Source organism: Neovison vison, chromosome 9, assembly GCF_020171115.1.
Source record: "Neovison vison isolate M4711 chromosome 9, ASM_NN_V1, whole genome shotgun sequence".
NCBI lineage: Eukaryota > Metazoa > Chordata > Mammalia > Carnivora > Mustelidae > Neogale > Neogale vison.
Window position 1 is genome coordinate 84,457,544 of NC_058099.1, and position 17,875 is coordinate 84,475,418.

At 34.6% G+C, this 17,875-nt stretch overlaps 1 protein-coding gene across 4 annotated transcripts in view; it reads right to left on the reverse strand.

Moving 5' to 3' along the window:
• Positions 1–17,875, reverse strand: part of VPS13A (vacuolar protein sorting 13 homolog A) — a 240,558-nt gene that overhangs the window by 208,581 nt on the left and 14,102 nt on the right. For all 4 annotated transcript variants that reach the window (XM_044265853.1, XM_044265852.1, XM_044265856.1 and 1 more), the window contains exons 2-9: positions 12,350–12,393; positions 10,263–10,305; positions 6,413–6,508; positions 5,993–6,094; positions 3,220–3,329; positions 2,495–2,554; positions 426–485; positions 158–238 (exon numbers count right to left, since the gene is read on the reverse strand). In XM_044265853.1, coding sequence (XP_044121788.1) covers positions 158–238; positions 426–485; positions 2,495–2,554; positions 3,220–3,329; positions 5,993–6,094; positions 6,413–6,508; positions 10,263–10,305; positions 12,350–12,393 — 596 coding nt within the window. The remainder of the gene's footprint in view (positions 1–157; positions 239–425; positions 486–2,494; positions 2,555–3,219; positions 3,330–5,992; positions 6,095–6,412; positions 6,509–10,262; positions 10,306–12,349; positions 12,394–17,875) is intronic.

Below are 17,875 nucleotides of genomic sequence, written 5' to 3' on the forward strand. Positions count from 1 at the left end.
GGCACATATATATTCATCTATTCCTGTAAATGCTAACGGATTTGCCTAGTAAAAGAGACCAGACTACAGTATGTTAATAAATGATAATGAATAAAACCTTATGCAAAGTATGATACCAACAAAGGTGTACACACACATATCAAAAAGATTTACTTACCAATGATTCATCATAATCATTAAGGTAAAACAACTGAGACTTCACATTCCAATAGGCAAAAAGGTTGTCCAATCGGATTAACTGAAAATAAATAAAATTGATTACATGCCTCATTTTCTTCTCTAACATATGCTATTTTCATAAGTCTCAAATAATGGAGTCATATGATGGAGTTGAGCAAGTAAACACAATTCACATAAATCCTTACTGGCAATTGCCTTTCTAAAAGTTTCGTTTATTAAGTCTATGGATTGACAAAATATTTTACCTTACGAAACAGTTTCTCAGTTTCATCATGTAAACATGGAACCCAGTTTTGATCAGTTGTCTAAAAAGAAAATTAACAGTGAAAAGTGTTATTTACATGTGAAATGGCAGACTGATGGAACGGCACCATTCATGCCCTTGACCAATTTCCCATAAAAATGGTCTTGAAACATTCAGTGAAAGGATATTAACTGAGCACAAGAAAGCCTCTGCTTTCAAAGAGCTCACTGCTGAATGGAAAAGTGAACAAGCGATTACAAACAGGCAAGTGCCACCGTAGAGGTTAAATACACAGTTCTCAGAATAAGGTAGGAGCCTCAAACTCAGGAGTGTAATGGAGAAAGTGATGTCCAATATAGGATATATGAATAGAAACTGCTGATTTTAAGGTCAGTAAAGAATATGATTCAGAGTAGAGAAATATGCAAATATGCAAACTGTTCAGGGAACTGAAGAAGCCTAGTATGGTCAGAGAACACAATGCAAAGCAAAGAGGTGAAACCAAATGTCACCTGGGGTCACACTACAATTATAAACTATTTTAAAACAAAACTACTGACTTTATTCCAATAGCAATGAGAAGCCACTGAGTGGAATACAGTGTTTAGATGCTTATTCTGCAAAGATCGTTTTCATTTATTAGTAGAGAACTGAAGAGATGAGGCAGTCAAGTTTTCAAGCTTGAGCGTTGCATCAGAATCACCTGGAGGGCTTTCTAATACTTAGTCTGCTTGGCCCCCACTTGAGTTTCTAACTGAATAGGTCTGGGCTAGGACACCAGATTCCAAGGTCTCCCAAAGGTGGTGGTCGACACCATTGCTGTCACAGTTACCCACTACCTCTACACCACCACAGCCAATGGCTCATTCTCCATCCTTATTTTTCAAACTTACAGCAACATTTGACAGTTTACCCCACCCAACTTCATTCGGTAACTTTTCATTTGGCTTTTCTTATTTATTTTGTTTGTAGTGGATCCATGTTTTAAGAAGAAATTATATACAAAAACCCAATGGATATAACAAATAAAAGCAGGTAATGAAATACTACACAGGAATTAAACTGAATTATGTGTAGCAACACAAGTAAATGTCAAAAACACTGTGCTAGAAGAATGAAAATTTATAGAAAAATCACTTAAAATATCACTTATGGTGTTTCTCTCTGGAGAAGGGTGAAGAGTAGAAAACAAAACAGAATTAGACTTTATTCCTAACAGTTTATTCTTTAAAATAAAGTATTTAAAACTTAAACCAAATGTCAAATTACACAACTGTCCATTCTGGATGCAAGCCTCTACTTGCTCTTATACTTTAAAAATTCCTCAGTTTGAAAAACTGGACAGGAAGAAAGTCTGCCACAATATTAATAATGGCAGTGAGGAAATGAGTGGTCGGTTTATGCTTTTCATGACTTATCAAAATTTCTGAAATGAATATTTATTACTTTTACTTTCTACTTATTTAAGAAAAGTCTTGAATGTTCTAATTTGCAAATAACAGGCCCTCATATTTTAAACTAAATTTGACTGTCAACCGTTTTTTAAAATGGTAACCTACCTACCCCCAAATCCAATCCAGCCTATGCACTTTCTGTAGTAATTCTATATAGATGACTACTTCTGATGCTACACACACAAACAGTAATTAATAGTTAGATGAACTATACTACATAATAGGGTTAAATTTTTTTTTGGCTATATCATGTTACTGTATTTTACATTTTGCTCATTTCCCCCCCCAATTTCTTATTTTGAAAAAAAAAATTCCCCTCTCAATTTATCTATTTTTATTTCTATTTTTTTTTCTTTTTAACATACGATGTATTATTTGTTTCAGGGATACAGGTCTGTGCTTCATCAGTCTTACACAGTTCCCAGGACTCCCCACAGCACAGATTCATCCCCAATATTCATGCCCCAGCCACTTCATCCCATCTACCCGCCTCCCCTCCAGCAACCCTTAATTTGTTTCCTGAGATTAAGAGTCTCTTATAGTTTGTCTCCCTCTCTGTTTTCAATTTGTTTCATTTTTCCCTCCCTTCCCCTAAATTTCTTTTCAAACGAAGTACCTGCATGCTGAGATTTTGAAGGGAAATACCAAATGACAGCGGGTTGTCTCGATTTGTGATCTAAAGAGGAAAGAGCAAATTTTACTCAGATTTTTAGTAGTTAAAATTCATTTTATTGAAAAAGTTCATTTCCTGGGAAATATTCTGTATCTCAAATGTTCAAAAACATTTTACTACTTGCTACAACTTTTACTCCTATATTTTTCCAAATATTAATTAAGGTAGCAAGTATCAATGTATTATTATGCAATAAATATGCATGTTTTTCAGTTTATAAAAAAAGCTTATTGAGCAATTGATGGCACACACAACAGTACTCTGAGATGTCAATAACTGTGCATTTCAGAGAGAATACAGGATCTATTTGAGGTAATCTAAATCTAGCTCTACTGATTCCTACACCAGTGTAATTTCCAGGAGGTAACTATAAAGTATTTTAAAAATACATATCAACTAAATTCATAGTGCCCAACAATCAAAGGTGACCATAATATAAAAAGCCCTTTTCCTTCATTATCTGATTTTTGAACATTTTAGCAAAGTGCAGTCAAGGCAATAAACACTGTGAATTAAAACTATAATTACAGAAAAGAAAGATCAGGTCATTTTCAGCTCTGTGTCCCTCCACTTTTCAGCATCCAATAGGATGACCACCATAGAGCAGGTGTCAACAAACAGTAAAATAAAAACATAAAAAAACAAGTTTCACCTATTGAAATACTTACGTCATCCTCGTAACGAATATGGATGTTGGAAATTTTCACTTGAAGATTTTTTATGATCTGAGTAATTAATTTTTCTGTAAAAGTGTCTTGTTTCTCCACCCGAAGTTTGTCTACAATAGCAAATATTCTTTAACTTGACTGAAAAATATACTGTATAAGTATTCACATTTCAAGATAACATTAACATTGCCATGTTAAAGAAAACAATCTGTATTTGTAAATAGAACACTAAGAGCCTGCTTTCCCAAAGTCTTCCATACCAAGAGACTTTCAAAGTTTCAATTTTCAAAATATTTTTTTTAATGAAACTAAATCCAACCAAACTTACTGCCATTAAATTTTACAACCTCTGTTAACTATATCTGAGTATATAAAGACTTGAAAAACAATGAAGATTATTAGGTAAGAATTATAATGGGTCTTAAATTATAAAAGCCAGAAATAGCAGGAAGTAGGCATCTCTCTTAAAATTAGTGATATTATTACAAGTTGTATGTGGTTCAATGTATAAAACAGTTGAATACATTTCTCTTGCTGATGAATCCAACACGAAGAACTTTCCAGGGGATAGACAGAATAAAGGGCTGAAGTTCCTAATTTTTTTTTAACATGCCTTTGTGGGAGGGGCACCTGGATGGCTCAGTTGGTTGAGCATCCAACTTTTGAGTTCTGCTCCAGTCAAGACCTTGGGGTCCTGGGATCAAGCCCTGCACTGGGCTCTGTGCTCAGAGGAGAGTCTGCCCAACGATTCTCCCTCCTCTCCTGCTGCTCCTCCCCATGATCTGAGATAAATAATCTTTGAAAAAAATACGCCTTTGATAACCACAAGTTACTATCCTCCTTTCCCCCATTTGAAAATGCCAACGAAAACTACCTCATTTCCTATTTCTAGTCCTGTTCCACCTGTACACACATATTATCTGTCTTTTCTTCTAATGACCTACTACTCCCTAATTCAACTGCCCAGGAGGATAGGCTAATGAAGATATATTTACATCAAATCCAAGATTCAGTGAACAGATGAATAAATACACTTAACTATAAAAGGACTTTAGAATTAGTAAATAAACAAAATATAAGCTCTCTGAAGACACAGCATTTTTTTAATTTGATTTGGTGACCACCACATCCTAATAAAATCCTTTGCTCTATGAATCTATTCATTCAGTTCAATGCAAAATTTTCATTCCCTCATCCAGTAGTTTCCTTCTCAATTCCTTATCCTGCTCAGAGCCCACAACCTATTATTTCACCAACATTTTAAACTCTTTTGTTCTTTTTTCTCATTTTCCTCACAGAGGAAAAGCTCCAACCCTGAAAAAAACCCAGTATCAGGGCACTTGGGCGGCTCAGTGGGGAAAAGGAATAGCCTCAGGCTTAGAAAAGACCTGAGAATACGTTACATTTACACCTCAGACTGATCCTTGGACTAGGGACCTCCTATTAAAATGAAAAATAATAAACAAAAACATTAAAAAAAAAAAAAGAAAACCATAGTAATGGGGTAAATTTCATTTTAACAGGTTATCACATTATTATATCCCAATATCCAGATTTTAATGAGAAATCACAAGGCATACAAAGAAGCAGGAAGGTACGGCCCATTCAAAGGATAAAAAAGTAAATGACCAAAACTATTCCTAAGAAAGATCTGATGACAGATCTACTAGCCAGACTTTTTAAGATTTTATTTATTTCTTTGAGAGAGAGCAAGTGAGCAAGATAGCATGAGTTGGGTGATGAGCAAAGGGAGAAGCAGGTTCTCTACTGAGCAGGGAGCCGGATGCAGGGCTTGATCCCACGACTCCAGGATCATGAGCTGAGCCGAACACAGACGCTTAACCAACTGAATCACCAGGTGCCCACAATAAAAAAATACTAAAGAGAAAGATGATTGGGCATAGTGGTGAACAACTACATTAGATATGAAAGAACTGAGAGAAGAAAAAACAATATAAGAAGTGTCACCAGAAATTATTGTTAAATCTCCTTTAATGTTTTCACCTCTTTGTCAAAAGGTGAAATGTTTATTCTGGATTTCACTTTTTTATTGAACAAATAAATGCATGGCAACATTGGCAATGTAAGTATACACATATTTGTAAGATGGTTAGCTATTAAATGAAGGAGGGAGAACAGAAGGTAAGCAGATAACTGGGTTCGGAAGATCATTTTGTGTTTGAAGATAAGACATACTACAGTATATTTCCATACTAAGGAGGAAAGCTACACTAGAGAGAACAGAGTACAAAAAAGTACCGGGTGATAGTGACCACTGCACAAGGGGAAGGAAAGGAGATTTCTGCAGGACACCCCTTCCACTGAGAAAAGTGAAGGGTTGAAGTAATGGACTATTGTGGTCTAGGCTGAACAGGAAAAGATATGAACCCAAAAGTAAACAAACAGATTTGGGAAAACATAAATATATCAAAGGACTAGGTACGCCCAAAAAATTAAGAATTGATATAATGGGATTTTTTTTAAAGCTAAAAAACAAAATATACTTGATATAATTAATTATTATAGTTAAAAACTAACCTTACACTTATTGTCATAGGGTAAGTTTCTATAGAATTTCTGTAAACACGATAAAATATACAAACCACATTAAAATTCCCCACATAATAAGATTCCCTCATTCGTTATTATTATTCGTTATTATTCCCTCATTCGTAAATAATTTCAATGCCTCCAGATGCAAATAATATTCATATGTGATATTTAGGTCTTTTCTCTTTTTCTTATTATCATTTTTATTTACTGTTTCCTTTACCTTGATCAGCTACTTTTTGTTTTGCTTCTTCTATTCGTTTAAGTTCATGTTGTTTTGCTTCCAAGAGTTGTTTTTCTTCTTTTAAAGGATCATATTTTATTTCTACAGGAAGCATAAAAAAGAATACTTAGTTACTTTAACTTGAAGCATAACCATTCTAAAATATATCCCTAAAAATAATCATGAATTCAAAGTCTGCAATAATTTGGAGTAAAAATCAATTTAATGTGAATTTCTGAATGCTAATTTAAATATAGAAGTATCTCAAAAAATTCACCAGAAGTATTTTGAGTATAATTATCAAATATAAAGATTCTTCCACTCACAAATAAAAGTACTTTAAGTTATAATGTTTGAAAGTTGACTTACTAAAAATAAATAAATAAATAAATAAATAAATAAATAAGAAAGTTGACTTACTAGAAGAAGGCACTATGAGTAAATAAATGTCTCCGAGGAAAGCTTCAACTGGTTGAGTATACAGGTTTTTCCATGGAATTGTAAGATTAAGATTACCTACATGAATTTTCAGAATAAGGACAAAAAACATTATTATTCATTCAACCACATTTATTGCCAGCCTATTTTTTTTAAACATATAATGTATTATTAGCCCCAGGGGTACAGGTCTATGAATCACCAGGTTTACACACTTCCCAGCACTCACCAAAGCACATACCCTCCCCAATGTCCATAACCCCACCACCTTCCCTCCCCCCGCCCCTGGCAACCCTCAGTTTGTTTTGTGAGATTAAGAGTCTCTTATGGTTTGTCTCTCTCCCAATCCCGCCTTGTTTCATTTATTCTTCTCCTACCCCCCAAACCCTCCACGTTGCATCTCCACTTCCTCCTATCAGGGAGATCATATGATAGTTGTCTTTCTCCAACTGACTTATTTCACTAAGCATAATACCCTCTAGTTCCATCCACGTTGTCACAAAAGGCAAGGTTTCATTTCTTTTGATGGCTGCATAGTATTCCATTATGTATATATACCACATCTTCTTAATCCATTCATCTGTTAATGGGCATCTAGGTTCTTTCCATAGTTTGGCTATTGTGGACATTGCTGCTATAAACGTTGGGATGCAGGTACCTCTTTGGATCACTACATTTGTATGTTTGGGGTAAACACCCAGTAGTGCAATTGCTGGGTCATAGGGTAGCTCTATTTTCAACTTTTTGAGGAACCTCCATGCTGTTTTCCAGAGTGGTTGCACCAGCTTACATTCCCACCAACATTGTAGGAGGGTTCCCCTTTCTCGGCATCCTCACCAGCATTTGTCACTTCCTGACTTGTTAATTTTAGCCATTCTGATTGATGTGAGGTGGTATCTCATTGTGGTTTTGATTTGGATTTCCCTGATGCCGAGTGATGTGGAGCACTTTTTCATGTGTCTGTTAGCCATCTGGATGCCTTCTTTGCAGAAATGTCTGTTCATGTCCTCTGCCCGTTTCTTAATTGGACTATTTGTTCTTTGGGTGTTGAGTTTGCTAAGCTCTTTATAGATTTTGGATACTAGCCCTTTATCTTATACTTCGTTTGCAAATATCTTCTCCCATTCTGTCAGTTGTCTTTTGGTTTTGTTAACTGTTTCCTTTGCTATGCAAAAGCTTTCAATCTTGATGAAGTTCCAATAGTTCATTTTGCCCTTGCTTCCCTTGCCTTTGGCAATATTTCTAGGAAGAAGTTGCTGCAGCTGAGGTCAAAGAGGTTGCTGCCTGTGTTCTCCTCAAGGATTTTGATGGATTCCTTTCTCACATTGAGGTCCTTCATCCATTTTGAGTCTATTTCCATGTGTGGTATGAGGAAATGGTCCAATTTCATTTTTCTGTATGTGGCTGTCCAATTTTCCCAACGCCATTTGTTGAAGAGGCTGTCTTTTTTCCATTGGACATTCTTTCCTGCTTTGTCAAAGATTAGTTGACCACAGAGTTGAGGGTCTATTTCTGGGCTCTCTACTCTGTTCCATTGTTCTATGTGTCTGTTTTTGTGGCAGTACCATACTGTCTTGATGATGACAGCTTTGTAATAGAGCTTGAAGTCTGGGATTGTGATGCCACCAACTTTGGCGTTCTTTTTCAATATTCCTTTGGCCAGCCTATTTTCTATCAGGCATTCGAAGAACTAACAAAGTGACTAGCTGAGTCACTTTACAGAAAGCTATTTTATAACCACAAACAATAAGCCTTTGTTGTAATGATTGTTAATCATGTCTATCAGTACTGTTGGAAAATCTACCAAATGATATTCTAAAAATGTGTAAGTTTCTCTTTATGACAATCTTCACCACAAACATTAGTACTCCTCTGCAATTAACCAACAACCCTTGTTATAATTCTGATTTCCCCAACTCATACTCTAAATTACTGTATGTATTTATATGACACTTTCAAAGTGTAGACTAGAAAACTGAAAAGTGTATTTTTCACATATAGACTATATACATGTGTGTATGAATATCATTGCAAGTGTATGTCCAGATTTCTATGGTAATTATCAAAGACCGTGGACAAGATTAGAAAATCATTCAAACTAATGAAAATGTTTTACTACAGTCTATCAGCAAAGTATTTTTTTAAAGTATTTTTTAAAGCATTAGATTTCTTGAACTAAAAAATATGATGTAAGGTATTCATTATACTTATTCTAATCTTGTGAAAATAGAGGTGAGGAGGAGGGGATAAAAAGAAAACTTTCATAGTAGTTTTAAAATACTTTAAAATTTTTTAGAACGCATGAGTCAAAGAACTTAGAAACAGCTGTCATAATCAGCAAGGGAACGATCAACAACACAACGGCTACATTAACTAGTTAGTAACTGGGGAAGGGGGAAAAAATTCTACATAGACGTATCTCATTACATAACCCCAAAATTCCATGTTTAAAAAAAAATCCAAACTGAAAAAAGGATTTCATCTTACGATATCAATCCAGAGAAAAAGAACCAAACCATCTGATTTCTAAAAGACAGATGGCTTTCTAAATTATAAAATCAGAGAAGATAATGACCATTTCAAATTTGTGTACAGTCCAAAATATAACCAGAATGAACACATTAGAAAAAACAATTGACAAATCTGATTATCAGGTAGACTGCTTACACACATACATATCCATTAAGAATCCAAAAAAGTAAATAAACAAAAGAAAGAGAACAATGACAAAATAGCATTAAGTAATCAAAGAAACATAAACCAAGTCAATAATATTCCATTTTCACCAGTAAATTTGATCCAATATTTTTTTTTCCTCTCAGTATAAAGTATTTTCATAAAACTTGACTTTATACTTTCAGGAAATTTGGAAAATACACAAAAATAGTAAAAAAGGCAATTCCAAAAATCTTCCACATAAATATAACTACTTTTAAAATACGTATGTATTTATTATAATTGCTACATATGTAATTTTGTGTGCTAAATGAGGGAACTCTGAAAGAGCGTAACATTAACAACACTCAACAACAGCAAGGGGAGGGGCACCTGTGTGGCTCAATCAGTTGAGTGTCTGACTCTTGGTTCTGGCTCAGCTGATGATCTCAAGGTCATAGAATCAAGCCCCTCCACTGACTGCACTCAGCAGGTGCTTTAAGATTCTCTCTCTCCTGCCCCTCCTCAAATCATTCTCTCTCCTCTCTCCCAAATAAATAAAATCTTGGAAAATATGTTTCTATAAAATTAGTTGTAATCCTATACTACCCATTTGGAAATGTATACCTCTTTCACTCAACAAATTGTGTCCCTACTATTTGCCAGGTATTGTACTAAGTGGTGAGAGTAAAAATTAAACCAACTTAAGAAACGTGCTGTCATAATAAAAGAAAAAAATAAATGGTATTAAAGAATGACAGGGGCTAGGAGAGAGGCATGCAAACTACCACAGAAACTAAGTTTCTGACTCGTCCCCAGCAACACTGCCTGGAAGATGTGGACCTGACTCCTTAGACCACAGACCCACGATCTATCAGAGTACAGCAGTAACTAGTCAGAAATCTAAGAAACCGAGATAGTTATGCTATTAAACAAACTGGCTCTCAAATCATTTTTAACACTTAACAAGATGTATAATTTCAGAGTTTTTAATCAAGGGATATATGGACCACATGGTACTTTTAAGTTACACAACTAAGTTCCACCCAGATAAGAATATATGATTTTTCAATTAGTGCTCAGAAACATTAAAAATACCACATTAAAAAGATATTAAGTATATAATTCTTACTCTATGCCCAGCAAGCATGACATTCAAATAATAAGCACAGCTTACCTATATGACCAACTTTAACTTTAAAAGGTACATCCAGTTGACTCTACAAAAACATCATATATAAAATATTAGGACATATACAGGCCAACAAAATAGAAGGCACTTTTTTCCTTCCTAAAATTATTTAAAGTGTTTGCGTTAACTCACACCTTTTTTTTTTACCCTTAACACCTATTTAAATTTAAAGATACATAACTGTAATATTCTCAAATCCACAAAATTCAGGGAGACTAATCATTTTTAAGTAAATAGGGGAAAAGCTCTACGATAATACAGACCACCTAAGTTACCCATACCAAAATCATACTGCTTTTACACTGTATGGGGGGAGGAGGGGAGGTGGGAAATTTCACTAAAAGTTTGTCCTCACAGAGAGGTTAAAACTCCATTTTGCAAAAAATATCCTCAAAAAATTTCTCCCCATCCATCAGGGAAAAGGACAACTTTTTCATTAAGTAGTGCTGAAAAAACTCAATGTCCACAGATAAAAAAGTGAATTTAGACCCTTACCTTATAACTGCATATAAAAATTAACCCAAAATCAATATAAGACCTAAACATAAGAACGAAAACTACAAAACCCTTAGAAGAAAATATTTGGTAAAATCTTGACATCAGATCTGGCAACAATTTCTTGGATATAACAAAGACATGAGCAACAAAATAAAACAGATGAAATTTCACTGAGATTAAAAACATTAGAACAAAGGACATAGTCAACAGAGGCATAAGGCAACACAAATGGGGATAAGCTTAGCAAATCATAATCTGATAAGGGAAAATAAATGCCACTTTATATCTATTAAGATATAAATATGTTATCTATGAAGATATCTATTAAGGTATTATCAAAAAATAAAAAATAGTGCCTGAGTCAGTCAGTAGATCATGTGACTTTTGATCTTGGGGTCATGAATTTGAGCCCCATACTGGGGAGATTATACTTAAAATTTTTTTAAAAGAATACTAAAAAAATAAACATTAGCAAAAATGTGGAGAAACAAAACTACCTGTGTTGGTGATAGGAATATAAAATGGTTCAGCTACCATGGAAAACAGAGTGGCAGTTCTTAAAAAGGCTAAACACAAAATTACCATAAAATCAACTAATAGGCGTTTACCCATGGGGACGGAAAATAGGTAACTGAACAGACATGTATATTGCCAACGTTACAGCAACATTATTCACAAGACCCAAAAGGCAGAAACGACTGGAGTGTCCATCAATATATGAATGGATAAAGAAAACGCTGCATATAGAGACAGTGGAATTATGTAGCCACGGAAAGAAATAATGTTCTGATACAAACAAGGAATTACGCTAAGTGAAAAACGTTGAATAGAGTATGGCAAACACAACATGATTCTACTTATGTGAGCTATATGGAATAGGCAAATTCAGAGAGTCAGAAAGTAGATTAGCGGTTAACAGGGTCTACACAGAACCGGAATAGGGACTTATTTCTTAATGGTTATAGGGCTTCCTTTGACCTAGGGAAAAGTTATAGAAAAAAATATTGGATGATAGTTGTACAAATCATAAATTTAATTAGTATCACTGAATTCTTGGGTAAAAAAAATGGTTACCATGGCATCAAAAAAAATGAAGACTACAGGAAAGATCAATTAACCATTTAAAATAAAATCATCTAGAAAGAAAAAAATTGGGAAATTTTTAATGGGGAAAATTACACTGTCAGTTTGTGCTTTTTAAGGAGAAGCAAAGTCCACTTGATAAAATCCACATTTTGCAAAAATTATTTTCAAAAGGTTTTCTCAAAGTTTGAATAATTTAAGATAACAAAGTAAATCAAGAAGTCTACATAGTTATAAACGTACTGACATTACACATTTTTTATACTCAAAACCTACCACAGGGGTACCTGGGGGCTCAGTCAGGGTCTGACCCCTGATTTTGGCTCAGGTCACGATCTCAGGGTCACGGGATTGGGCCATGCATCAGGCTACCCACTCAGCAGGGAATATTCTGTGCAGATTCTCTCTCCCTCTACCCTTCCCCACCTCACTCTCTCTCTCTCTAAAATAAATAGAACCTAAGACGGAAGGAAAAAAAAAAAAAAACCTACCAGAGCATTTTCTTTAATTTCAAGATTCTTCAAGGCCACAGCTCCTAAAAAAGATTTAAAAAGTAATATTAAAGTATCTTTCATTTTAAAAAGGCATACTTCATCCTTAAATGTTATAAAGGAAAGAAAAAATATAAATGATGTGCATATAGAAAACAAAATAATTTGTAATCTTATTAGCTCACCTTCGTTCTTCAACTTAGAGTCTAAGAATGTTATGTTTGACCAAAACATCATTTATTATATATTTTCACCTCAGTGGTTATAGCCCACTGTAATGTAAACATTTTAATCAGAAATATACAAATAACAGGACCCTAGTAAAGCTGCATAAAATACAAAAATGAAAAAAAAGAGTTGTATTTAAATATACTTATGATGAACTGAAAATTTATAAGATCCAGTATCCGTGAGCTTGAAGATACATATATATAAATTTCCCAACCTGAGATGCAAGGAGAAAAATAAAAGAAAAAATAGTAATGTCCAAGAACCACAGGACAACTGTAAAAGCTGTAACATATGCGCAACAGGAATACCAAAAGGAAAAAAAGAGAAGCAAAATAAATATATGAAGTAGTAATGACTGATAAACTTCCAACATTAATGTTAAAAACACCAAATCACAGATCCAGAAAACTCAGAACACAAGGCAGGGAAATAACAAAAAATTTACAACTAAGCATATCATAACCAAACTATAGGAAATCAAAAAAAACAAACAAAACAAAACAAAAAACTTGAATATGATCCAAAAATATCTCTTCCGGGTATAGGGGCAAAAAAAAATCTAGGATGTTGAAAAGATTATCTGCACTCCAATGTTTATTGCAGCATTTTTCCCAAGAGCCAAGATAAGGAAACAACCTAACTGTCCATCAACAGATGAATGGATAAAGATATGATATTGTATAAATGCATGCAATAGAAATTATTCAGCCATGAGAAAGAATGAAATCCTGCCATTTGTGACAACACTGATGGACTTTGGTGGCATTATGCTTAGACATATAAAGAGAAATATGATATTGTTTATATGTAAAATCTAAACAGCTTGAACTCTTAAAAACAGAGAGTGGAATCCTGTTTACCAGGGGCTAGGACATGGGGAACTGGGGAAATTATGTTGAAAGATACAAACTTGCAACTAGGAAATGATTAAGTTCTGGAAATCTAATGCACACCACAGTGCATTATAACCAACCATACTGTACAATGTATTTCCAAGTTGCAAAGACACTAGATCTCTAATGTTTGAACCACAAAAAGAAATGATGATCATGTGACATGACAGAGATGTTAGTGAAGTAACCATCATAATCACACGAAGCAAATCAATATGTTGTGCACCTTAAACTTACACAATGCTGTATGTAAATTAAGCCAGAAACAACAAAAAGAAAAATCTTGAACAAAGGCAGAGAAAATACACACATTCCCCAACAGAGGTACAAGGAATAACTGAATTGAAAATTTCACCAGAGAACATCCAAAACAGACTCCAACAGACAAAAGTATGAATTAGCAAACCTGAAAACTGATCACCTGAAAATGTAGTGATGGAAAAAAAAAAAAAAAGAAAGAAAGAAAAGAAAAAGAAAAAAGTGAACAGAGCCAAATAGACTTATAAATGACATGTTTAAATGCATCAATAGCATTATGAGAGTCCCAAAAGGAGGACAGAGGCAGAAAGCTTAGTTGAAGAAGTAACATCCAAAAATTTCCCAAATTTGAGGAAAGATATGTATATAGAAATCCAAGAATCTCAACTAAGAAACGTGATCATCAGCAACACTGAATATTAAAAGCAAAAATGATTTGACTTCTACACAAGATCTTCAAGAAGATTATCACTGGATTTCTCAGCAAAAACTTTACAGAGAATGATATATTTATCATTTATTTAGATATTTAGAGTGGTTAAAGAAAAAAAAAGTTAACCAAGAACATTATATTCAACAAAGTATTACATGGACTTCAAAAATTGGGAAAATCTTGGGGTGTCTGGGTGGCTCAGTGGATTAAGGCCTCTGCCTTTGGCTCGGGTCACGATCCCAGGGTCCTGGGATCAAGCCCAACATCAGGCTCTCTGCTCAGCAGGGACCCTGCCTCCTCTTCTCTGTCTCTCTGCCTACTTGTGATCTCTGTATGCCAAATAAATAAATGAAATCTTCTTTTAAAAATGGGAAAATCTTAAGATACTCTCAGATAAACAAAACCTGAGGGAGTTCACGAACAGTAGATCTGTCTTATAAGAAATATTAGAGTCCGTCTGGCTGAACAGAAAGGACGCTGGGCATCGAGCACCTAGGTGGCTCAATCAGTTGAGTGCCTGACTTAGTCCAGCTCAAGTCCTGATTTCAGGGGTCATGAGATCAGCCCAACACTGGGCTCCATTTTCAACAGGGAATCGGCTTGAAGGTTCCCTCTCTTTGCCCCTCCCTGCACTCATGCACACACATGCTCTCTCTCAAATAATCTTAAAAACAAAAAAAAGAAAGAAAAGATGCTGTGTAGTAACTCAAAGCTGTAGTAATGGTAAGTTACTACAGTAACGGCAAGTGCATGTACAATATGAAAACTATTATAATTTTACTTCGTAACTCCATATTTTATTCTTTATTTTTTTAATTTAATTTAAATTTTTATTTATTTAATTTAAATTTAACTTAAATGTTATATTTATTTTTATTTATATAATTTTCCATATTATACATAATACATATAATTTTATAAATTATAAATTTTTAATTAAAATTTTAAAAACAAAAGAACTTAAAGATCGTAACTCTGTTTATAGGTACATAATGTGTAAAAATGTCATCTGTTACACCAATAACAAAGTTGGGGAGGCAAGCTGTAAAAAAGTGAAATTATTGTATGAGATTAAAGTAGGTATCAGTTTAAGATATATTCTTATACATTAAGATATTATATGTAATTCCTGTGGAACCACAAAAAAAAAATACCTACAGAATATACAAAAAGGAAATAAAATCAAAACGGATCACTGGGGCGCCTGGATGGCCCAGTGGGTTAAAGCCTCTGCCTTCAGCTCAGGTCATGATCCCAGGGTCCTGGAATGGAGCCCCACATGGAATTGGGCTCTCTGCTCAGCCTGCTTCTTTCCCTCTCTCTCTGCCTGCCTCTCTGCCTACTTGTGATCTCTGTCTGTCAAATAAATAAAATCTTTAAAAAATAAAAAATAAAAAAATAAAAATAAAAATATACAAACCAAGAAACAGACTATTAACTATCCAGAACAATCTAACAGTTACTGACTGAAGAGGAGGTGGGCAGGGGGATGGGTTAAATAGGTGATGGGGATAAAGGAGGGCACCTGTTGTGATGAGCACTGGGTGTTGCATATTAAATTCTACACTTAACACTAGCATTACACTCTATGTGAACTAATTAAATTTAAATAAAAATTTGAAAATAAATAAATGTAAACAGTTTAAACTCCCCCCTCAAAAGACACAGGCAGAATGTATTTAAAGCCAAACAAAACATGATGGCCCTATAGCTCTAAGAACATACATAGGTTAAAATTTAAGTGAAAAAAACTGCACAAGATTTCTTGTGCAAATAATAACAAGAGACCAGATGTGGCTATACATATTCCAGACAAGAGACTGTAAGTCAAAAGCTATTAGAAGAGGTGAAGAGGGACGTCATCTAATGATAAAAGTGTCCGTTCACTAAATTCAATTCACAAACACAAGAGCACAATCTGAAGCAAACAATGACAGATAAGAAGAAAGAAACAACTCTACAGTAATGGTAGGAGGTTTCAGCACACAACTTCAATAACAGACAGAACCACCAGAGAGAAGATTAAGAAGGAAACAAGCTGAATTTTAAAAACATAAATGAAACACTCTACTCAATAAGAGCAAAATACACAATTTTCTCAAGTACTCATGGAACATTCTTCAGGACAGGCCACATATTAGGCAACAACAACAACAAAAATCTAAATTTTAAGAGATTGAAATCCTATAAAGTATCTTTTAGAAGATATCACAAGAAAAAAGGAATCACAAGAAAAACTTTTAAAACTTAAGAAAAATTAAAATGAAAGCACAACATACCAAAATTTATAGGCTGTGGTAAAGACAGTCCTGGGAATACTTAGCAGCTGTTAAGTGTTCACATTAAAAAATAATATCCCAAATTAACACCTTAAATTTGTACCTGAAAGAAACAGAGATTAACTAAACCCATAGCTACCAGAAGGAATAAAGTTTAGAACAGAAATCATTAAGATGGAGAACAGGGAACCCAATAAAGAAAACTGCTGAGATCAAAATCTGGCTCCTCAAAAATCTTTAGCTCATAAACTAAGAAAAAGAAAAGAATTAAACAACTGAAATCAGGAATATAGGAGGGGATACTACCAATTTTACAGAAAAATAAAAAAGATTATAAGAGTACTATGAAAAACGGTACATCAACAAACTGGATATCCTAGATCAAATGGATCAAGTCCTTGAAAAACACACCCTACTACTAATGAATCATCAAGAAATGGATAATCTTGGGGTGCCTCGGTGGCTCAGTGGGTTAAGCCTCTGCCTTTAGACAGGTCATGATCTCAGGATCCTGGGATCGAGGCCCACATCCGGCTCTCTGTTCAACAGGGAGCCTGCTTCCCCCTCTCTCTCTGCCTGCCTCTCTGCCTACTTGTGATCTCTATGTCAAATAAATAAATAAATCTTTTAAAAATAAAATAAAATTAATTAATTAAATAAATAGCATGGAAAATAATAAAGCACTTAGGAATAAACTTAACCAAAGGACTTGTACCTTCAGACTTTATAATAAAACACTGCTGAATGACATTAAAGGCACACAGAACCTGGAAGACATCCATCCCATATTCATAGACTGGAAGACTTAATATTGTTAAGACGAAAATACTACCCAAAGCAAATTACAGACTCAATGCAATCAATATTAAAATCCCAATATTTGGGGCACCCGAATGGCTCAGTCGGTTGGGCACCTGCCTTCAGTTCGGGTTGTGATCCTGGGGTCCTGGGACTGAGTCCTGCGTGGGGCTCCCTGCCTAGCAGGGAGCCTGCTTCTCCCTCTCCCTCTGCCCCTCCCCCTGCTTGTTCTCTATCCCTCAAATGAATAATCAATAAATAAAAATCTTCAAAAATAAAAAAAGAAAGAAAGAAAAATGGATTAGTTAAAGGATGTTGTCCCACGGGGGGGGGGGGGAATATGTGTTTATCCATTTTTAAATTCACATGGAATCACAAGGGACACCTCCATTGTTAAAACAATCTTTTGTTTTATGGGGCGAGAAGAAGAAAACCGGAAGTCTCACTCTTCCCGATATCCAAACTTAATACGAAAACATAGTAATCGAAACAGTGTGGTACCATATACAAACACACAGACCAATGGAACAGAACACAAGAGATGAGAAATAAATTCTCACATATACAGGCAAATGAATTTGATAAGGCTGCCAAGATCACTCAATTTGGAAATGTCACGAAAAACTGCTGGAAA